Source organism: Narcine bancroftii, chromosome 3, assembly GCF_036971445.1.
Source record: "Narcine bancroftii isolate sNarBan1 chromosome 3, sNarBan1.hap1, whole genome shotgun sequence".
NCBI lineage: Eukaryota > Metazoa > Chordata > Chondrichthyes > Torpediniformes > Narcinidae > Narcine > Narcine bancroftii.
In genome coordinates, this window is record NC_091471.1 from 2,553,816 (window position 1) to 2,578,654 (window position 24,839).

Consider the following 24,839-nt stretch of genomic DNA (forward strand, 5'->3'; position numbering starts at 1 on the left):
GGTGTATGTACTGGAAAAATTATATAATTTTAAGTTACCATTAGATTCATCTATTTTTTTAATGGGTTATATGATTCCTTTAAGGGGATTAGGGTTGGATAAATTTCAAATTGCATTCATATATTTAGCATTGTCTGGAGCTCAAAAATGTGTAGCAATTACATGGAAAGATAACCCATAATGCGATGGCATAATATTGTTATGGAAAAAATTACATTTAATCTACATGACAATTTTTTTTTGTTAATAAGTGGATACCATATTTGGAATATATGCATTTAGATATATTTTGATTTATTATATAATTTTAGTTTCTGTATATATTTTTAGCTCTCCTTAAGAGATTTGGCTGATGGGGTGAGGGGGGGGGGGTGGGGATTTGATTTTTTTTAAAATTTTTCTCCATATAAAATTTTCTTTATGGAATGTATTTTGTATTACTGATAATGATTCTTCAAATAAATAAAGTTTTTTTAAAAAAAGTCTAATTCAACGATTAATCAAATGGAAGACATGCCAAAAAGTGTTCACCATCTCCGACTTCACCCAGTGGATGGCTGGGCTTTGGGAACAGGTGAGACGTGAGAATTTCATTTTCAGCTTCCAGAACAGTCTGGTTGCAGAGGCTTACAACCAGCTCTCCATGCATTACAAGGTCTGGGAATGGGAGCTACGCAAATTCACACATTCCTGGGTAAATGAGGCAGGAAACAAAATTAGCAATGAGAAATGTGACCTCATGCAACTGCTCCAAAATCTGGGACAGGAGATCAGGGTGGAGATGACCAGGAGGCAGGGTGATAAATTAAAAGCTCTCTTTGAAAGTGGGGCTGATAATGTGGAGCTGATGGAGAAATACAGGGAGGACTTTGAGCTCAGCATTTCCGGTTTATGTAGCCGACTTCAGCAGGAATCAACGCAGAGATGTAGCGAGGCTGTGAACAGACGCGTGGGACTGCAGGAAGTGGATGCAATTTGGAATAAATGTCGCAAGTCGATGGAAGAGCAAGTCAAGGAGCTTTTACAGAAGTGTAAAGGATCAAATCAGGAGTTAGGTGATCAGGAGCTGGAAATTGCCTTTGGAAGGATGTGGCAACATACGCACAGTCTCAGCTGAAATACCAGCCCTGCCAACAAAGAAACATTGAACTGGAGGTGGTCAACAAAGAAACAACAGATGGTCAACCCAGAGGAAGAAGAAGAGGAAGAGGAAGAGTACAGAGAAATAGAAGAAGAAAAGAAAGGCAAGATAAAGGATATACTTGCTCTTATTAAAGGATACATGGAGTCATTTAAAGAATGGCAGACACAGGAATTTAATGATTTAAGAAGAATAAACAACACAGAAGAGAAAATGAATAAAATAGATATGACCTTAACAGAAATGGGAAAGAAAATGGACAAGATGCAAGAGCGGGAAGCAGCAGTAGAAATGGAGGTAGAGGACTTAAAAAAGAAATTAGAGGAATCTAATAAAAAAGTTATAGAGACACAAGAACTGTTAGCTCAGAAAATAGATATAATGGAAAATTATAACAGAAGAAATAACATAAAGATAGTGGGCCTTAAGGAAGATGAAGAAGGCAAGAATATGAGAGGGTTTATAAAAGATTGGATTCCTAGGATCCTAGGATGTCCAGAACTACAGCAAGAAATGGAAATAGAAAGGGCACATAGAGTATTGGCCTTTAAACCAGAAAATATTTATTCCAGGACAACAAAACAGACTATTCTCGGATCCAGAAGAAGCACGAAAATTTGCAGAACAATTACAAAATAGACTGAGGGATGAAGACGTGTAATGAGAGTAAAAATGACCACGATTTATATGTATGTGGGTAAAGAGGTATAAGTGTGTATATGTATAATGTGCATACGTGAATGTATCCGTATTTAGAGAAAAATATAGATAGTATAGACAAGAATTAATAAGGGAAGGAAATGGAATAGAGGGAATAAGGAGGGAACTAAAAGAGTGACCTTTGATACATATGAAAAGTAAAATCTTTTCGGGGGGGGCTGGGTGGGGAGGAGTTGCGGTCACTGCAAAATCAGCTGACGCTTGCGAGTGAATTCGCAAACCCAAATGGAGAGGGGAGATGTGGTTGTCCGACAAGGGATAAAGGACAACTCAGGAGGGGAAGGGGAGATTGGAGCTAAAGAAGTTTTAAATAGGAGAATAAGGAAAATGTTTGATGTTTTAGGAATGTTGTCTTATAAAGGGTTTAAAATAAGAAAACAGAAATGGAAAAGGAGGAAAGGTAATGATGGAAAAATGGAAAGGGAAGATAAACAAAGTATAAAATGGCTACGTTGAACTATATGACTTTAAATATTAATGGATTACATAACCAAATTAAAAGGAATAAACTGCTAAATTTACTGAAAAAAGAAAAAATTGACATAGCATTTGTGCAAGAAACACACTTAACTGAATTGGAGCACCAGAAATTAAAGAGAGATTGGGTAGGACATGTAACAGCAGCATCGTATAATTCAAAAGCAAGAGGAGTGGCTATATTAATTAGTAAAAATGTGCCATTTAAAATAGAAGAGGAAATAATAGATCCAGCAGGGAGATATGTAATGATAAAATGTCAGATATATTCGGAGTTTTGGAATCTACTCAATGTATATTCACCTAACGAAGAAGATCAAAAGTTTATGCAAGATATCTTTTTGAAGGTAGCAAATACGCAAGGGAACATATTAATAGGAGGAGATTTCAACCTGAATTTGGATTCAAATATGGATAAAACTGGGAAAAAAATTAACAGAAAGAACAAAGTAACCAAATTTATAATTAAATCAATGGAAGAAATGCAACTTTTGGACATATGGAGGAAACAACACCCAAAAGAAAAGGAATATTCATATAACTCGGCTAGACATAAAACATACTCAAGAATAGACCTATTTTTGTTATCAGCTTGTATGCAAGATAGAGTAAGAAAAACAGAATATAAAGATAGAATACTATCGGACCATTCACCCTTAATATTGACAGTAAAGTTAGAGGACATCCCTCCAAGAATGTATAGATGGAGATTAAACCCCATGTTACTTAAAAGGCAGGATTTTGGAGAATTCATTGAAAAACAAATAAAAATGTATTTTGAAATAAATACGGAATCAGTGGAAGATAAGTTTATACTATGGGATGCAATGAAAGCGTTCATCAGAGGGCAAATAATAAGTTATGTAACCAAGATGAAGAAGGACTATAATCAGGAAACAGAGCAGTTGGAAAGGGAAATAGTAAATATAGAAAAAGAATTAGCAATGAAGGAAGACACAACTAAAAGAAGATAATTGGCAGATAAAAAAATAAAATATGAAACACTACAAACATATAAGGTGGAGAAGAACATAATGAAGACAAAACAGAAATATTATGAACTAGGGGAAAAAACGCACAAAATTCTAGCATGGCAGCTTAAGACAGAACAAGCTAAGAAAATGGTATTGGCATCAAGGAAAAAAGACAAACAAATTACATATAATCCAACGGAGATTAATGAAAACTTCAGAGAATTCTATGAACAATTATACCAAACTGAAAATGAAGGGAAAGAAGACAAAATAGATGAATTTTTAACTAAAATTGAACTACCAAAACTACAAATAGAGGAACAAAATAAATGATCAGAACCATTTGAAATAGTAGAAATACAAGAGATAATAAAAAAATTACCAAATAATAAAACACCAGGAGAGGATGGATTCCCAATAGCCAGCTCTTCAGCGCTTGACGTCCTGTTTTGCGGAAACTGCCAAAATGTTTGGCCTGGAAGTCAGCCTGAAGAAAACGGAGGTCCTCCATCAGCCAGCTCCCCACCATGACCACCAGCCCCCCTCCACATCTCCATCGGGCACACAAAACTCAAAACGGTCAACCAGTTTACCTATCTCGGCTGCACCATTTCATCAGATGCAAGGATCGACAATGAGATAGACAACAGACTAGCCAAGGCAATTAGCGCCTGGAAAAAGAGTCTGGAAAAACAACCAACTGAAAAACCTCACAAAGATAAGCGTATACAGAGCCGTTGTCATACCCACACTCCTGTTTGGCTCCGAATCATGGGTCCTCTACCGGCATCACCTACGGCTCCTAGAACGCTTCCACCAGCGTTGTCTCCACTCCATCCTCAACATCCATTGGAGCGCTTTCATCCCTAACGTCGAAGTACTCGAGATGGCAGAGGTCGACAGCATCGAGTCCACGCTGCTGAAGATCCAGCTGCGCTGGGTGGGTCACGTCTCCAGAATGGAGGACCATCGCCTTCCCAAGATCGTGTTATATGGCGAGCTCTCCACTGGCCACCGTGACAGAGGTGCACCAAAGAAAATGTACAAGGACTGCCTAAAGAAATCTCTTGGTGCCTGCCACATTGACCACCGCCAGTGGGCTGATATCGCCTCAAACCGTGCATCTTGGCGCCTCACAGTTTGGCGGGCAGCAACCTCCTTTGAAGAAGACCGCAGAGCCCACCTCACTGACAAAAGACAAAGGAGGAAAAACCCAACACCCAACACAAACCAACCATTTTTCCCCTGCAGCCGCTGCAACCGTGTCTGCCTGTCCCGCATCGGACTTGTCAGCCACAAACGAGCCTGCAGCTGACGTGGACTTTTACCCCCTCCATAAATCTTCGTCCGCGAAGCCAAGCCAAAGAACTAAAGCAAGGGAAAGATCCACTCTCACCAGCGTCATATAGACCAATATCTTTACTAAACACAGATTATAAGATAATAGCTAAACTATTAGCAAACAGATTAGCAGAGCATGTACCGAAAATGGTAAATTTAGACCAAAATGGATTTATCAAAAAAAGACGCACAACAGACAATATTTGTAAATTTATTAACTTAATTCATGCAGTAGAAGGAAATAAAGCACCTACAGTAGCAGTTGCTTTAGACGCAGAGAAGGCCTTTGACAGAGTAGAATGGAATTATTTGTTCAAAGTATTGCAAAAATTCAGTTTACCGGAGAAGTATTTTAATTGGATTAAAGCATTATATAAGGGACCGTTAGCGAAAGTGACAGTAAATGGACATGTATCAAAGCAATTTAACTTAAGCAGGTCAACGCGGCAGGGATGCCCACTATCACCTTTATTGTTTGCGTTAGCTATAGAACCACTAGCAGAATTGATTACAATAGATAATAATATAAAAGGAATAAAAATAAAAGACAAGGAATATAAAATCAGTCTATTTGCGGATGATGTTATAGTGTACTTAACAGAACCAGAACTATCAATAAAAGAATTATATAAGAAATTGAAGGAATTTGGAGAAGTGTCGGGTTACAAGATAAACGTAAATAAAAGTGAAGCAATGCCTATGAATAATGCGGATTTCTCAAAATTTAAGAAGGAATCTCCATTCAGATGGCAAATGCAGGCAATAAGATACCTAGGTGTACAAATAAACAAAAATCTCGGCCAACTATATAAACTCAATTATTATCCACTAATGAAAAAATTACAGGACAATTTAGAGCATTGGAAAGATTTACCACTAACACTAATAGGAAGGATAAACTGTATTAAAATGAACATTTTTCCAAGGATATTATACTTATTTCAGGCATTGCCAATACAACTGACAGAAAAATTCTTCAAGGAGTTGAAGAAAATAGTAAGGAAATTTTTATGGAGAGGGGGGAAACCGAGGATAGCACTAGATAAATTAACAGAATGGTATAAACAAGGAGGCTTACAATTGCCAAACTTCAAAAATTATTATAGAGCCGCACAATTAAGATACCTATCAGATTTTTATCAAACAAGGGAAAAACCAGACTGGACGAGATTAGAATTAGATAAAATAGGGGAAAAGATACCTGAACACATATTATATAAATGAGATGAAAAATTGGTACAACATAGAAGTTCTCCAGTATTACATCATCTCCTCAATATTTGGAAGAAGATTCATGTAGAAAGAAATAAAACAAATTATCAATTACCAAAACTAATATTGACGCAAAACAAGTTACTCCCTTTTACAATAGATAACCTTTCCTTTAGAGAATGGGAAAAAAAAGGGATTAAAAGAATAGAAAATTGTTTTTCAGGAAATAGATTCCTATCCTTTGAACAAATGAAAGATAAGTACAATATAACTCAAGATACAGCGCTGGCATATTACCAATTGTGATCCTACTTGAAGGATAAATTAGGAAGCAGTTTGAGTTTGCCAGAGGCAAGTAACCTTGAATATGTGATTACAGATACAATGATAATCAAAAGATTTATTACAAATATGTATATTAAACTGCAAGAAAAGGAGAATGTGGAAACAAATGGTAAAGCTAAACAAAAATGGGAACAAGATTTAAATATAAAGATAAAAAAGGAAACATGGGAGAAATTATGTTCTGGAACGATGAGAAATACAATAAATACGAGGCTACATATGATACAATATAACTGGATACACAGACTATACATTACACCTCAAAAGTTAAATAAATGGGACCCAATAGTATCTGATAGATGTTTTCGATGTAAAAAAGAAATGGGAACAACAATTCATGCAATCTGGACATGTGAGAAAGTAGAAAAATTTTGGGAAGATCTCAATCAGATATTAAATAAAATAACAGAAAACAATATACCAAAGAATCCAGAGATCTTTCTCCTAAGTAACATAAAAAACAAAGAATTTGGAATTGATTTGGAGGATGCACAAAAAAGATTTGTTAAGATTCTCTAGCCGTAGCAAAAAAATGTATTATGTCAACCTGGAAATTGGAAGATAATTTGAAAATACAACAATGGTATATAGAAATGAATAAATGTATTCCATTAGAAAAAATAACATATAGTTTAAGAAATAATATTGAAATATTCGAACAAATATGGGAGCCTTACATTAAATACAATAGCGAAAACCTACCGGGGACAATCATTACCTAAGTTGATGGAAGGAGAAGGAAAGAAAAGAATGGACTCAGTAGAATTTCTGGTGTATTTTTGTTGAGTGACAACATTGTCTGACTGGTTTAATGTATCCTAGATTGTATACTTAAATGGATGGGAGGGGGGGGGTGGGGGGGGGGGGGTTGGGAGGATGGAGGGGGGGGGAGAAAATGTCACTGTATATGTGTGAAAAGGAAAAAGTGTGTATCATGACTAATGTGATTTATGATGTGAAAAATTAAAAAAAATTTAAAAAAAAGAACTGGAGGTGGTAAAGCTTCTGAGAGACACCACAAGAACTCAAAGAAGAGTGATTAATGAAAGACTACATGGTAACTCTCTGTCTCAAATTGGGTTCCGGCACTTTCAGATTGAAGAGAAACACATCAACAGAACATGGATGAGGACATTAAAAACAAGGATCTATATTTCCTCCCAGAAATCAGATCTTCATCAAGAAGAAATAATAACAGTACTCTTCGAGGAGGAGTCACAAGAGGGTCAAGAATTATAGTATAATTTTGAACTTTTACATTTTATAGATGAGAAAATTAACAACATTTCACATCCAAATTTTATAATGAGTGAGATTTTCAAGGCAGAGTTTAAACTTCACCTGTACAGTTAACTCTGGAACTAAATTCAAAGAAGATGCAGAAGAACTTCATCCACAAACATGATCCACTGGGAAGATTGGAGAACATGAAAGGTCAATACCTTCAATATTTACACAGAGCAGAGGCAAGCAGAACAATTCGCACAATCTTGTTTCTTGCCCGCTGTCAGAGACGCCATCCTGAATGGGCTGAGTGTGAGCATTGTGGATGATATGAGGAAAAATGATCCTGGAGGCAGGGACAGACTCCGCAACAACTTCACTGTGGCTCTCCTGGTCCACTTGAAACAAACATATACATTTCATGATTATTACTGCTACATGAGCGACTCTGAGAATTTTGCCAAGGACTAGCTCCATGATCAAGTGATTGAACATTGCAAGACACGGCACAATGGAGAGACCACGTTTACTCATCTGGCTAAAGAAATCCTCACAGAGATCATTGGACACCCCAAAGTGATTGTTGAGGATGCAGGGAGGCAGAGTGATGTTGGGAATGCTCAGAGCTTCCTCGACATGTTGGTGGAAAAGTTGAGCACAAGAGTCTCGATGCCTAAGGATCAGGTGGAATTCATTCCGTTTCAGAATGAGAGTGATGGCAAGAAATTGACAGAAGCCATTCTGTCCATTGAAGTGGTGAAGATGAATCTTCTCCATGAGATAACAGGCTGGGATGTTGAAGGGAAGATTGAAGAATTACTCATTAAACCCAGGGAGGAGCTGTTCAAAGGGTTATTCTGTTGTTCAAAGAAATGCCCTTTCTGTGAAGTTTTCTGTGATTCAGAGACCCTGGTACACTCACAGCACTCATGTAAACAACACAGACCCCAAGGACTCAACAACTCCTGATGGGAAGACAGTCAATGTCTTGTAATGGACATCTGCACAGCATCAGTTGCAAGTGATGCAAGTTTCAAAAACAAGGACACAAATCAGGAATGGAAACCCTACAAGGATTACCAGTCAATAACTACTACAAATCCTGGACCATCCAACGGGAAATTTCCTCACAAGCAGCTTCGTATTGGAGGAAGGTTTTCCACACTTTCAACAAGCAGTTTGCTGAAATATATGAAGCAAAACCTGCAGGGATCAATGAAGCCTGGAACCTTGACTGGGAAATAGTGAGGGAAGATCTAAATAGAACACACGCATTCAGTTCTGGCAAGGTCCCTTTAAATGACAAAGCACAGTTAGAGGTCGACAAGGGCAATAGCAGGGTTAATCATAGAACATTTCAGCTCTGTTCAGGCCCTTCATCCCATAGTGTTGTGTTGACCCATATTGACCAATTCCACAGCAATAAACATTTTGTTGAGCCCCTTTTGCTTTGTCCACTGCTGCAGCACCAAGGATCTCCCAGTGGCCAACCCTTTTATTTCCACAACCCATCCTCACACCAACATGTCTATCCCTGGCCGTGCATCACCAAACCAAGGAGGATCAACTCCTTATGTTCCACGTGGGCATTTTCCAACCAGACGGAGTAAACGTCGGCTTCTCGTTAACCCCTCCTGCAGTTCCCTCTCTCCCCCTTTCCTCCAGCTCACCACTCCCTCCCTTCCCTCTTCTACCCCCTTCTCCATCACTACTCCGTCCTTTTCCAACTTCAAATTCAATTGCTCCATCTCTGGCAACTCTCCTCTTTCTCCATTGCGCGAAACAAACTGACCATCTCCTTTGTCATTACCTTGACAACACCTCTTCTTACCCTGTCCCCTGTAAAGATTTGGTTCCTTTATCTCAATTCCTTTGTCTCTGCCGTATCTGCTCCCAGGAAAAGGTCAACCATTCCAGATCATCCGAGATGACCCCTTTCAAAAAATGTAGCTTTCCCTCTACCACCATCAACTCAGCCATTACCCAAATCTCCCCCATTTCCCACACATCTGCCCTGGCCCCCTCCAGTCCCAATCACAACAAGGACAGGATTTCCCTTGTTGTAACCAACCACCCCACAAGCCACTGCATCTTCTGGAATTTCTGAGTGAAGCAACACGTCCCTTGTGAATCTGCAGGGGTCATCTACTGCATCTGTGTTCCCACTGAAGCCTCCCTACAGTGGAGAGATGGATGCAGTCTGGGAGACCATTTCATTGAGAACCTTCGCTCTGTCCGCTACAACGGGGACCTTACAGTGCCAACCATTTTAATACCACACCCCATTCCCACACCAACACATCTGCCCATAGTCTCAATGTGATCCCACTATCAGACGTATCTTACCCTCCCCTTCCCTCCCCGGATTCAACAGAGACCTCATCCTGCATGATTCTCTCGTCCACCCTTCTCTTCCCACTAATCTCACCCTTGGTACCTATCACAGGGACCATAGGAAGTACTATATTTGTGCCCACACCTCCTCCTTCAGCACCATTTGCAGCCCACAACAGTCTTCTGAGTGAAGCAACACGTCCCTTGTGAATCTGCAGGGGTCATCTACTGCATCTGTGTTCCCACTGAAGCCTCCCTACAGTGGAGAGATGGATGCAGTCTGGGAGACCATTTCATTGAGAACCTTCGCTCTGTCCGCTACAACGGGGACCTTACAGTGCCAACCATTTTAATACCACACCCCATTCCCACACCAACACATCTGCCCATAGTCTCAAGCACTGAGAAACAGAGGCTACCCAAAAACTGGAGGAATAACACCTATTATTCCGTCTGGAATTCTCCCAGCCAGACGACATTAATGTCATTCTTCAATTTCTGTTAACTCCTTCCCTGAGACTCTCTCTCTCTCTCTCAGTCTCTGTCTGTCCCTCTGCCATTCTCTCTCTTTCCCCCATCCAAGTCTTCTTTCATTCAGCTCCCTACCCCACCCCTATCAGAGGTACCCCCTCTCCCCATCACTTTTCTCTATTCTCCACCCCCCCCCCCCCACCCCGCCTGTATTGACCTATACCTGTTAACACCTGCCCGTTCCTCCCTTCTCTCCTCTCCCTGGGAACCAGGCATGAAACATTGTTTCCCCTTCATTCCCTATCGATGTCCTGAGTTTTTCAGTCTTCCCCTCTTCTTCACATTCTCAGGGTTTTCCTTCATCCCACCAGGCAAGGGTATTCATGCCCCTTCCTGGCTTGAATAACTTCCTGGCTAACTTGCAAATCTCCTGACGTTTGGTTCCTGAACCTTGCATGTGCTTCCTTTTTCCTCTTCACTAGATATCCTACCTCTCTTGTCCACCGAGGCTCCTTTACTCTACCATTTTTTCCCTGAATCAGTCTGTCAAACCGATCTAGAAATCCATGAAAGTTATCCCAAAACATGCTCCACATTGCTGCTGTGCGTTTCCCTGAGAACTTCTGTTCCCGATTTGCTCTCCCAAGTTTCTGTTAATCCCAATGAAACTCTTTCCCTCCATGTCTGCACCTACCCTTCTCCATGGCAATGCTAAAGGTCAGGGAGTTGTGGTCATGGTCTCCAATGTGCTCATCCACTGCATTAAAATTCAAATCTGGCCCTAAACTGGAAAAGGATTAGCAGAGGCAATTATTATCGGATTCTTAGAACAAAACAGTACAGGCACTTTGGCCCCTCGATGTGGTGCTGACCCACAAATTTTCCATTAAAAATTATTAAACCCTCCCTACCCCGTAACCTGCCATTTTTCTTCCATCCATGTGTCTGTCTAGGAGGCTCTTAAATTCCCCCAATGTTCCAGCCTCCACCACCATCCCTGGCAAGGCATTCCAGACCCCCACAACTCTCTGGGTAAAAACACACCCCTGATTTCTTCCCTCCCTTCACTTTGTACACGCTTCCTTTAGTGTTTGCTGATCTTTCCCTGGGAACCGGTGCTAGCTGTCCACCCTATCTGTGCCTCTCGTAATCCTGTACATCTCTATTAAGTCTCTTCTCATCCTTCTATGCTCCAAAAGACCTATTTTCAAACCAGAGAGCATCCTGACAAATGTCTGCACCCTCTCTGTAGCTTCCACATCCTTGAGATGACCAAAACTGAACACGTAGGGTCTCACCAGAGATTTGTAGAGTTGCAACATGATCTCTCGACTCTTGAACACAATCCCCCTATTAATGAAGCCCAGCATCCCAGAGGCCTTCTTAACTACTCTATCAACATGGGCGGTGACCTTGAGGGATGTCTGGATTTGGACGCAACGTCGCTCTGTTCATCCACACTCTTAAGTAACCGAACATTCACCCTGTAGTCAGCCTTCAGTGTGGAAACTGACCCCAAGGCTCAACTTGCCCACACTAGCCCCAGCTACCTGAGTTAGGCCCATTTATCCATCCAAATGTTTCTGAAATGTTGCAGTAGGACCTGCCTCAACTACTCTCACTGGCAGCCCATTCCATCAATTCATCACCCCAGGGTTCCTTTTAAATCTCTCCCCTCAGCTTCATTTGGCCCTATGGTTACTGATCCCCCTACTCTGAGAAAAGACCCTCTGTGTTTACCCGATCTACTCTTCTCCTGATTTTGTCCACCTCTATGAGATCACCCCTCATCCTCCTGCGCTCCAAGGAATTAAAGCCTCAGCCTGCTCAACCTCTCCCTGCAGCTCAGGCCCCTGAATCCTGGCAACATTCTCGTAAATCTTCTCTCCAGTTTGACAATTCATTTCCTGTATCATGAAACTGAACACAATACTCCAATTGGGGCCTCATCAACACCAACATGACCTCCTAGCCTTTACACTCTGTCCAATGAGCCAATGGTATTTTTGACCCCCCTCCCCCCCTCCCGATCTGTGACTCCATTTTCAGTATTTTGTACCTGCCCTCCTGAATCCCTGCATGTCTACAACACTTCCCAGATCCCCACTATTCACTGTATAAGCCTTGTTCATGTTAGACTTCCCAAAATGTAAAACCTAATTTCTCTGTATTAAATTGCATCAACCAGTCCACTTCCCATCTGCCCGACCCATCAAGCTCCTGCTACAAACTTTGACAACCGTCCTCACTCTCTCCAACACCGGACACTTCAGTGTTATCCACACACTTGCTAATCACGCCACGTGCATTTCATCTCAATCATTGATATCGATGACAAACAGCGATGGGCACAGCATCAAACCCTGTGACATCTCACTAGTCACAGGTCTCCAGTCTGAAAAAACAACCTTCCCACATCACCCTCTGCTTTCTCCCATGAAGCCAATTTTCTATCTATTCTGCTCTCTCACCTTGGATCCCAGACGATCTCACCTTGCACAGCAGCCTACCATGGGGAACTTCATCGAATACCTTGCTGAAATCCATCTCTATACCATGTCCAGTTCTGCCCTCGTCAACCTTCTTGGTCACATCCTCAACAACCTCAATTAGATTTGTGAGACATGACCTCCCACTTGCAAAACTGTGGTTACCACCCTGAATCAGTGAAATTGAGAGGAAAATTGATTGAGGGCACCATGGAACTGAGATCCTTGGTGACATTCCAAAACAAAATGTAACAGGAGCAGGCGATTCAGCTGTGCAAATGTCAATGCTTTTCCAGGTCTTGCAAGGAATGATGGGAATGGAACAAACCAAAGTGACCATAACTAAGCAAGGGTATGATAAAGCAAGACATTGTGTCTCGGTGGCAGGTGGGAATAGAAAACAACCCCTTTTACGATAAGAGGGCAGCTTTGTTGAGACATAATGCATGCTTTATACATGCTGTGGAGGTCAGGATCTGCTGTGCACCTGGAGTATCTGTTTTTCGATTACTAATAAAATGGTGGTGCTCACGAGTTTGGGGAAATCGCTGCTGGGCTGCAGCTCTCTCTCTGTAATGGGGTTCCTCTTGCTTTGCAAATTGAAAAATAAAAGAAGGTTTACCTTATTCATCAGTGTTCAGAGTTTTCTTATAGATTGAGAGAAGTTTGGAATGTGGCGCAATACAACACAGCACCTCAATCCTGTTCATTACCTGTTCCTTTAATACCCAGCACACACTTTTTCATTTGTTCTGACTGCAGTCAATTCCTGAGTCTCTGCAGCCCTCCAGGACAGGGGGTTCCAAAGATTCACTACCCTCTGAGTGAAGGAATTTCTGCTCATATCACTCTCAGTCAGCATACGTATTATTTTGATCACTAGTTCTAAACCCCCACCCACACCACACCTCAGCCACAGGGAATTCCACCCTCGGTGAATTTAATATTCATGAAGACCTGTTTTGTTCTTTTCTTCCAAACTCCCAGATGTCTCAGTCTCTGCTCATATGGCAGATCAGCTCAATCTTTAAAACACAGAATATGGAACACTGCAGCACATTTCAGGCCCTTCGGCCCTCAAAGTCATGCTGACCTAGATATTCCTACCAAACAAATACTAAACCCTTCCTACCCCATATCCCTCTGTTTTTTTTTCATCCATGTGCATACCTCAGAGTTTCTTAAATCCCCCTGATGGTTTAGTCTCCACCGATACCCCTGGTAGAGCTTTCAAGGCACCCACAACTCTATGTGTATATAAAATAAATTACCCCTGATGTCTCCCCTAAACTTCCCTCCCTTCACTCTGTACAAATGGCCTCTGGTGTTTGCAGATCCTGCCCTGGGAAACAGGTGCTGGCCATCCACCCTATCTATGCCTCTCAGAATCTTGTAGACTTCTATCAAGTCTCCTCTCATCCTTCTACACTCCAAAGTGAAAAATTCCAGCTCTGCTAAGCTTGGCTCATAAGACTTGTTTCTGAATCCAGGCAACATCCTGGTAAATCTCCTCTGTACCCTCTCCATAGTTTCCACATCCTTTCCGAAATGACGTGACCAGAACTGAACACAATATTTCAAGTGTGGTCTCACCAGACATTTGTAGAGTTGCAACATGAGCTCTCAACTCCTGAACTCAATCCCCCGACTTATGAAGCCCAACAACCCAAGCCTTTTTAACTATCCTATCAACCTGTGTGGCAACCTTCAGAGATGTATGGACTTGGACCCCAAGGTCCCTTTATTCATCCACACGGTTAAACATTGACATTAACCCTGAACTTAGCCTTCTGGTTGAACCTCCCAAATTACTTCATTCCATTTGCCACTATTCAGCCCAACTCTGCATTCTGTCGATATACTTTTGGAGCCTACGACAACCCTCAGCACAATCCACAATACCTCCAACCTTACTATCTTCCACAAACATACTGATCCATCCATCCATTTCTTCATCTAGGTCAGGGGTGGCCAACCTGCTTAATGTAAGAGCCATGTACGATAAACTTCAGATGATTGAGAGCTGCAAGACAAGAAAAAATATCACAAACACAGTTTTTACTCTTCCATGCACATTCTGTACACAAATTTATACAAGTATTAAGATATACATGTAGTTTTTAAACTGCTAACTTGTATTTAGTTTCAACAACCAAAAATTACAAATACCATATATACGCGTGTAGTTGTTGAATTTTGTGGCCAAATTTTACAGTAAAATTTTAGACGATTGACTATTAAACTGAAACTACTTTTGACTCGGGTAAGTACTTGTGTCATTCGGTGCATCAGGAAGTCAGATGGACGAGTGGCTGGGGCCTAGGTGAAAGCCTGTGGTCAGGGCATTGGGAGCTCGGATGGGCGGGTGGCTGGGGCCTAGGTCAGAGTCCGTGGTCAGGGCATCGGGAGCTCAGATAGTCTGGAGGCTGGGGCCTAGGTGAGAGTCCATGGTTGGGATGTCGGAATATCGGATAGTCTGGAGGCTGGGGCCTAGGTGAGAGTCCGCGGTTGGGGTGTTGGGATATCAGGAAGGCTGGTGGCTTGGAACTGGGTGAGAGTCCATGGTTGGGTTGATTGGAGATTGGATGGGCAGGTGGCTGGGGCCGAGGTGAGAGTCCATGGTTGGGGTGTCAGATGATCAGATGGGCGGGTGACTGGAGCCTAGGTGAGAGTCCGCGGTTGGTGTGTCGGGAGATCGGATAGGTTGGTGGCTCTGGCCTAGGTGAGAGTCCACGGTTGGCATGTCAGGAGATCAGATAGGCTGGTGGCTTGGACAAAGGTGAAAGTCTGTGTTTGGGGTGTAGGAAGATTGGATGGGTGGGTGGCTGGGGACTAGGTGAGAGACTGTGGTCAGGGCATCGGGAGCTCGGATAGGCTGGTGACTGGGGCCTAGGTGACAGTCGTCCACAGTTTGGGTGTCGGGAGATCGAATGGGTGGGTAGCCGGGAATCAGGAACTTTGATAGGTGAGTGGCTGGAACTTAGGCAAGAGTCTGCAATCGAGTTGACGTGAGCTCTGGAGTGCGAGAGGCCTGGATCACACTCACACTCTGCTACTTTCACTGCCCACCATGCAGCTACTATCACGCGATCCCACTAAATCTACCATATGATTTGTCTCAGAGAACACATTTTTGCAAGTCACACATGGCTTGCAAGCCGTAGTTTGGCCACCCCTGACTTTGGTTAGTTGTAAAAATCATAACAAGAGTAGGGGTCCCAGGACAGATCCCTGTGGAACTTGTTCTGAGCCCAGAAGACTCCAAACACCAGCAGCAGAAATTCTCCGAGACGACTGTCACTTCAACAAAAACGTCTTCAACTTTCTTCAAACATCATAATAAGATCAATCTTTTACTATAAACAACCCCCTACTAATTCTAAGCGACTGTCCAATCATTCACTTTTCATTTCTCCAGGTTTCCTGGTATTGGGCAATTTTCATACTGTGCACAGAATGTAACCATAGAATGTTACAGCATAGAAAAACAGACACTCCCACCACTCTCTGAGTGAAAAATGTTCCCCTAATGTTCCCCTTATCCCTCTCTCCTTTCAGCCTAAAGCTGTGACTTGTATTTATCTCTCCCAATCTAAGTAGAAACATCCTACTCACATCTACGTTGTCTGTGCCCCTCATAATCTTATCAAGTCTCCCCTCTGGTGCTTTAACAAATTGTTTCCATAAAGGAAGGTCTTTGTTGGTTTCAGAGGGAGATATTCATTATTCACTGGACACACACACACACACACACACACACACACACACACACACACACACACACACAATTAGCCATTTCAATGTCTTGCTGAAGAAATGCCCCTCGGGCCGTTTTCCAAGATAACCTCTTCCTCCAGGTTACCATAGAGTTCTTCTTTTTCCCCTATTTCAGGAGAAAGACACAAACCAGCCACAATCTCTTGTAATTGACCACAAGGGTTTAGAAAAGGCTGAACTCAGAACTCAAACCCATCTTCAAATGGGGTTTAATAGCAGACCTGCTAAACTTGAAGGTTCCAACACCAATTCCTGCTGTAAACTGACTGTCTCTCCCTCCAAAAGAGAACAGCATGTTTTCTCTTTCTCCCTGTTTGAAAAACCACATGACCCCTCTTACAACAGTAAACTTCAACCAGACTCAAACTCCTGCCACCAGCTGTACATCTGTTCCTTTAAAGACAATAGTCCATTTCCATTCCACAACATCTCCAATTAACACTTCCTTGTGAGGTCTCCATGGGCACTTTTCAAAGTCACCGTAGACATGGTGATGTCTTTTGTTAAACTCTTGGCGATGTTTAATAATAGCTGGACTCAAGTCAGCGTAGAGAAAACTCTACTATTCTTAACTACCAGAGGACCCTGATGTTTTCTTCCATTTTGAACAGCTACCTGCAGGATCACTTTTTTTTGTCTTGATAACGTAGACATCTAATTAAAATAGAGCATGGCGGTTGACCAGGAGGAGGTATGTTTCTAATCGCATGATGAGCTCTATCTAATTCCAATCCGTTCGGAAAATACTCCTTCCCCAAAACATCAGGAATCCATTTTTGAAAAAATTGCACTGGTTCTGCATCTTTAAAATCTTCTGGAAGACCAACAATTTTAACATTATTTCTCCAGCTCTGATTCTCTAAAGCATCAATCTTCTTCAATAAATAATTTCTTTGAATGTCCCAACCAGTAAAAGAATCTTCCATCTTATTCATCCTTTCCTTACATTGCTCCACATCATCTTGACAGTCAACAAATTCCTCAATTCTTTTTAATTTATCTTGTACCTTGTCCACCAGTTTAACACACTTTGCCTTATCAGACTTCATAGTTGACATTTCCTCTTTCATACCAGCAAATTGATCTTTCATAGACAAAAAAACCTTGATTCATTTGTTTAGATAAAATATCAAACTCAAAGCCTTCAGAATGTTTAGACATGGGCCTATCCTTATATATTACTGTTTCTTCTTCTTCAATTCACAGAATGTCTTCCTCCTCACCCCCACCTCCTTCCTCTTCTTCTGTTGAGATCAACAGTGGTTCCACCTGTCCGCGGGCCTTAGATCTCTCCCTCACCATTGCAGGATGGAGCGAGCTTTGTGCAGTGCCCATGCACAAAATCCCACACATGTGCATTTGTTCTTCCTGAATGGAGGAAGGCGTCATCGGGCTTTGGCACCATCTTCCACTGTGCTCCGGGGAGTCAGCTGTGGACGTGGGTGAAGAGGAGTCAAGTCCCCAGGCTTCATTTCAAAGGTAGGCCCAAGTTCTTCTGAACATTGATTGCTGTTTCTGAGTCAGTTTTTTTTTGCAGTCCGTGTCTTTGTCCGTTGCTGTGCTGTCAGGAGTGCTTCTTAAAATATTTAACAGTTTTTAATACTTAAAAAAAAATTTTTAAGGTCTGGTTTTTAACAGTTCTGCCGGGAGAGGTGTCTTCCCATGTTTCCAACCTAAGCCATCGTGCCACGCCCCCTAGTGCCACAAAGAGTTTCATTCTGCTAAAGCGATTCTTTGGAAGAAAGGATTTAAATTTGCTTTTAGATACCAAGCAGTCCTTGTAGTTTTTTATGGAGACTTTCAAACCCAATTTTTCAATGATGACACTGAAGCTCTTACATTTGCTAATTCCTTACCTGATAGTAAACCGCAGAGAGTTCAGGAATATCCTCTTCAACAACCGAAATCAGTTCAAGAAGGAAAGAAGAATGATGCGAATGAAATGGAATGTCGTATCAGCTGAAATTAACAATTGACCAAGTTAATAGAGACTTGGAAGAAGCTTATCAAACTTGAAATCTTTAAATTATTGCTCTTTCTGATTGTTCTGTTCAGGGGAAGTGGTACTGTTTGCTTCTCCTTCCAAAGCCATTGGCCACTTTGTGGCATTGGTCACTTCCCATAGAGGGAGGTAACAATGTGTCACAGTATTCTTATTTTCATTTGGGGAGAGGTTTTTTTAATTAAAAAAAAAATTTCTTATTTGGGTTTTTATTTTTCTTTCTTTTAAGGAGATGAAGTTTATGTTGCAGTTTAACATGAACTGGGGCCCCATTGCATCAGGCGCAGAGGTTTTCATGAGATCATTTAAGATGATGACTAAATTAAATTTTGCAACTTTTAATGTTAACAGGCTCAATAATCCGATATAAAGGAAAAGAGTATGCATCATCTTATGTTAAAAAATTGAAGGTTGATATTGCTTTTTTTCAAAAGTCTCATTTGACCAAAAAGGAACATTAGAAATTAAAAAGAAATTGGGTTGGTCAAGTTATACCTTCTTCTTCTAATTTGAAGGAAAGAGGAGTTGCTATATTGATTAATAAGAAAATGTCACTTAAGTTAGAATTAGTTATCGAATCAGTTGGCCGACTTTTAGGGGTAAATTATAAAATTTACTCCAAATTTTGAACACATGAATATTTATGCACCTAACGTGGATGACAAGAAAGTTATACAAGACTCTTTCCTCAATTTGACACAAGCATATGAAAAAGTTATGATTGGAGGTGACTTTAATTATTGTTTAGATCCATTATTAAATAAATCACCGAAAACTGATTAGAATTAAAATGGCAAAAAAGGTATTAATGTTAATGAAAGAAATGAATCTAGTTGATATACGGGGAAGATTAAATCCTAAAGAAATAGATTTTTCATTTTATTCATTTCAGTATGATTTTTATTCCAGAATAGATTTATTTTTATTATCGGCACAGTTACAAGGTCGAGTAGTATCTGCTGAGTACAAAAGTAGAACTTTATTAGATCGTTTTCTTTTATTAATATCACGTACAGGTCTAAAAAACAACAGATATTACATATTGATGAAAATTTAAACCTTTGTAGTGGCTGTGTAGCGGGCCGAGCGGGCGCTCAGCGCGGTAATGGGAACTGCCACCGTCAGTGCAGTGCATGGACTTACCTAAGAGCTGGCATGCTAACGTTACTGAGTGGTGAGGGATGGCACATTGATCAGCTCGATCCCCTGCTGAAAGGCACGGGATATTAACAAGTCTCAATTTAAACCTGCTGGTCCCGTGGACCAGCAGCTGTCCCTTAACAAGGTCCCACCTTGTCCCGTGGAGCCCAGGACAGCCAGGGAATAAAAGCCGCTTGTAAACCTTCAATAAACCAGTCTTTGGTTGACTAACCTAGTGTGTGGTTGCTTTTTTCTCAGTAGCTCTACCGTAGTAGCTGCTACACCTTAATTATTAAAAAATGTTGAGCTTTGTAATTTTATGAGAGAACAAAGAGAGAAATTTTTGAAAATAAATAGATTCAGTTAATAGCAAGTTTGTATTCAGTTTATATTCTTCTTTCTTTGGCTTGGCTTCGCGGACGAAGATTTATGGAGGGGTAAATGTCCACGTCAGCTGCAGGCTCGTTTGTGACTGACAAGTCCAATGCGGGCCAGGCAGACACGGTTGCAGCGGTTGCAGGGGAAAATTTGTTGGTTTGGGTTGAGTGTTGGGTTTTTCCTCCTTTGTCTTTTGTCAGTGAGGTGGGCTCTGCGGTCTTCTTCAAAGGAGGTTGCTGCCCGCCGAACTGTGAGGCGCCAAGATGCACGGTTTGAGGTGATATCAGCCCACTGGCGGTGGTCAATGTGGCAGGCACCAAGAGATTTCTTTAGGGAGTCCTTGTACCTCTTCTTTGGTGCACCTCTGACACGATGGCCAGTGGAGAGCTCGCCATATAACACGATCTTGGGAAGGCGATGGTCCTCCATTCTGGAGACGTGACCTACCCAGCGCAGTTGGATCTTCAACAGCGTGGATTCGATGCTGTCGGCCTCTGCCATCTTGAGTACTTTAATGTTAGGGATGAAGTCGCTCCAATGAATGTTGAGGATGGAGTGGAGACAACACTGGTGGAAGCGTTCTAGGAGCCGTAGGTGATGCCGGTAGAGGACCCATGATTCGGAGCCGAACAGGAGTGTGGGTATGACAACGGCTCTGTATACGCTTATCTTTGTGAGGATTTTCAGTTGGTTGTTTTTCTAGACTCTTTTGTGTAGTCTTCCAAAGGCGCTATTTGCCTTGGCGAGTCTGTTGTCTATCTCGTTGTCGATCCTTGCATCTGATGAAATGGTGCAGCCGAGATAGGTAAACTGGTTGACCGTTTTGAGTTTTGTGTGCCCGATGGAGATGTGGGGGGGCTGGTAGTCATGGTGGGGAGCTGGCTGATGGAGGACCACAGTTTTCTTCAGTCTGACTTCCAGGCCAAACATTTTGGCAGTTTCCGCAAAGCAGGACGTCAAGCGCTGAAGAGCTGGCTCTGAATGGGCAACTAAAGCGGCATCATCTGCAAAGAGTAGTTCACGGACAAGTTTCTCTTGTGTCTTGGTGTGAGCTTGCAGGCGCCTCAGATTGAAGAGACTGCCATCCGTGCGGTACCGGATGTAAACAGCGTCTTCATTGTTGGGGTCTTTCATGGCTTGGTTCAGCATCATGCTGAAGAAGATTGAAAAGAGGGTTGGTGCGAGAACACAGCCTTGCTTCACGCCATTGTTAATGGAGAAGGGTTCAGAGAGCTCATTGCTGTATCTGACCCGACCTTGTTGGTTTTCGAACAAAAGGACTCTACATCACCTTTGTTGACCTCACCAAAGCCTTTGACACCATGAGCAGGAAAGGGCTTTGGCAAATACTAGAGCGCATCGGATGTCCCCCAAAGTTCCTCAACATGATTATCCAACTGCACGAAAACCAACAAGGTCGGGTCAGATACAGCAATGAGCGCTCTGAACCCTTCTCCATATATATATATATATATATATATATATAAAAGGAAAGAAAAAAAAAGAAAAAAAAGGAACTCCCCCTTCAGCCAACTCTCCTAAGGAGAGCCATAAAGAAAAAAATATTTTTTAAAAAATTAAGCATACATATTAAGATCTAATCAATTTAAATTGAAATGTGACAATAAAGGAATCTTGGAATCAAAAAAAAATTTAAATTGAAATGTAAATATTCTAAATATAACAACCACTTATTAATAAAAAAACTATAGTTATCACGTGAAACATATGTATTTTTTTCTATTATTAAACAATATTTCATCTCATTATGCCATCTATTAATATCAATCATATTCGTATCTTTCCACTTACTAGCAATACATTTTTTCGCTACAGATAATGCTAAATATACAAAAGCAAGTTGAAATTTATCTAATCCCAGACCTTTCAGAGGTTGCAAAACTACCCAATAAAAATACTGTCAGATCTAAAGGTATTTTAATCTTATACACGTATTCCAGAAAAAATTGTATTTTCTTCCAAAAAGATTATATAAGTACAATATATATATATACATAACCAAACCGCATGAAAAAAAAAGTTCCAACAGTGTTACCACATCGAAAACACAAATCTGATTCATGAAAACCATATTTTTTTTTAGCTTTTCAGGTGTTAAATATAATTGATGTAAAAAATTATAATTAATCATTGCATTATCAGTCTAGTTACACTATTATAACAAATATCTGACCAATCAACCTCAGAAAAAATAAAACCAATCTCCGCTTCCCATTTACCTTTAGATTTATCCCAACCCTTTTTATCCATACCATCCTGTAATATTTGATACATAACTGAAATATAACCCTTCTCTGATACCTTCATAAGAAAAGTCTCAAATTTAGTCATTTCAGGAAAAGTCATATCTCTACCAAACACATGCTTTACCAAAGATCGAATTTGATAATAAAGAAATAAAGAATTCTTATCAATACCATAACTATCCCTCATCTGATCAAAAGATAAAAATTTGCCTTCTTTAAAACAATCTCCCAAATTTTCCACACCTTTAAATCTCCAATGTAATAAACTTCGATTATGTATTGAGAAAGAAATAAGTTTATTATTATACAACGGAGTCAAGGCCGATAATTCACCACTAGAACCTATCATTTTCTTTTTATTTGTCCATAACTTCATTAAATGTTTTAGTATAGGCACATTATGTTGCTATATCAAATTTACATTCCATCTAAACAAAAATTGATGTATTTCAAATTCAAAAATATTTGCCATCTCAATTTTGGCCCAACTAGGGGGCCATTCCAGATCCATCAATGAACTAATAAATTTAAGTTGGGCTGCTTCATAATAATTTTGAAAATGTGGCAAACGTAATTCCCCCTAGTTCATATTTCCAAGTTAATTTATTCAAAGCTACTCTTGAAAATTTACCTCTCCATAAAAACTCCCTAACCATTTTATTCAACTCTCAGGTAATTATTACAGTTATTCTTAAGATAGAGACCCTTTGAAGGTTCTTGCTAAAAGACTGGCAGGATATTTACCAACTCCGATTCATATAGATCAAGCTGGATTTATTTTAAAAATGCTATTCTGCGGATAATATTGCTGAATTGATTAGTTTGATTCATATCTCTCGGGAGGAATCCAACTTACCAATGGTCTAATCATTAGATGATGAAAAAGCATTTGACAGAGTAGAATGGATTTTTTAAAAAAAATTATTGAAAAAATTTAAGTTTGGACCAAATTTTATTAGTTGGATTAAGGCTTTATATAAAAATCCTACTGCTAAAGTAGTGACAAATGGACAGATATCACCGTCATTTATATTGGAAAGATCTACAAGGTAAGATTGTGTTTTATCACCATCATTGTTTGCATTAGTTATTGAACCTTTGGCTCAATTGATAAGACAGGATAGTAAGATTAAGGGTCTTAAAGTGAAAGCTGAGGAGTTTAAAATTAATTTGTTTGCGGATGATGTTTTGATTTACTTAACTGAACTGCAGGAGTCCTTAAGATGTTTATATAAGTTGGAACAGTATGGGGAAATGTCTGATTATAAAATTAATTGGGAAAAAAGTGAAATTATACCATTGATAGATGCTGATTTTACTTCTTGTATTGTTCACTTTAAGTGGTCAGATCAACTTAAATATTTAGGTGTTAAAATAGATAAAAAATTAATAATTTGAATGAATTAAATTATTTACCTTCACTCCATAGATTAAAAATTATTTGAACAGATAGATTTATCTATATCAATAGGAAGTTAATTGTATAAAGATGAATATTTTTCCAAGATTACAATATCTTTTACAATCAATTCCTTGTAAAGTATAATCAAAAAATTTAAAAGATTTTAATTCTATAGAAAGTTTTTAATGGAAAGAAAAAAAATGTTGAGTGTCTTTACAAAAACTATGAATTCATGTTGGAAATATGAATTAGGAGGCTTACAGCTTCCAAAATTATTATAATGTGGCATAATTAAAATTAATAGAATGCTTGATTTAGACAATTTGTTGATATGGGAAGATATTCAATTAAATCAATGAGAAGATGGATCCATTTGTTTATCAATATAATTTTAAATATTGCATGATTATAATTCACCTATTTTGATGCACAAATATGGAGTAAGATAAATAAGGAAATAGGTGTACAAGGGAAAATTTCAAGGAAGACACCTTTATATCAGAAGAAACATTTTCCTTTTACACTTAATTAGTTTTTGATCAAAAAGGAATTAAACTGTAAAAGATTGGTATGAGGCTGGATATTTTATTTCTTTTTAAGAGAATGAAAGAAAAATATGAAATACCATCAAATACTCTTTTTTGTTATTATCAAGTTAGAGCTTTGTAATTGGATAATTATGGGAAGACTTTAAGGCTGCCAAAACAATCTCAATTTGAACTTTTACTTACAGAAGGTGGGAAGAAAAGATTTGTATTGGAAATGTACTCTTTTTTTTAAAATTTTTTATTTTTCACACCATAAATCACAATAGCCATGATATACACTTTTTCTTTTTCACACATTTACAGTGACTTTTTCTCCCCCCCCCTCCTCCCAAGCCACCCCCCCCACCCCCCCCCCCCCTCATCCATTTTAGGTATACAATCTAGGTTGCATTAATTCAGTCAGACAATGTATTCTTTACCACAGAATAAAGTGCCCAAGTTAGATTTTCAAAAATCTAGATTAAATGGAAGAACAATTTAGGAATTATAATTAATCAAGAAGTTTGGAGGAATTTATGTAAAGAAAGTATGACTTAAATTGTTAATGTGAGATTGTGGTTCTAATTCTATGCTGTGTCGAGCAAAAACACACAGCAT

General features: G+C 39.9%; 1 protein-coding gene across 1 annotated transcript; it reads left to right on the plus strand.

The window, feature by feature from the left end:
• Positions 1-352: 352 nt before the first annotated feature.
• LOC138756652 (interferon-induced very large GTPase 1-like) lies at positions 353-11,944 on the plus strand. Its single transcript, XM_069923038.1, is given in 13 exon segments — positions 353-357; positions 469-1,102; positions 1,105-1,155; positions 7,204-7,560; positions 7,563-7,651; positions 7,653-8,515; positions 8,518-8,774; positions 9,332-9,496; positions 9,573-9,691; positions 9,809-9,867; positions 9,987-10,105; positions 11,222-11,271; positions 11,920-11,944. Coding segments are annotated over 13 exon segments (2,793 nt in total).
• Positions 11,945-24,839: the final 12,895 nt, after the last annotated feature.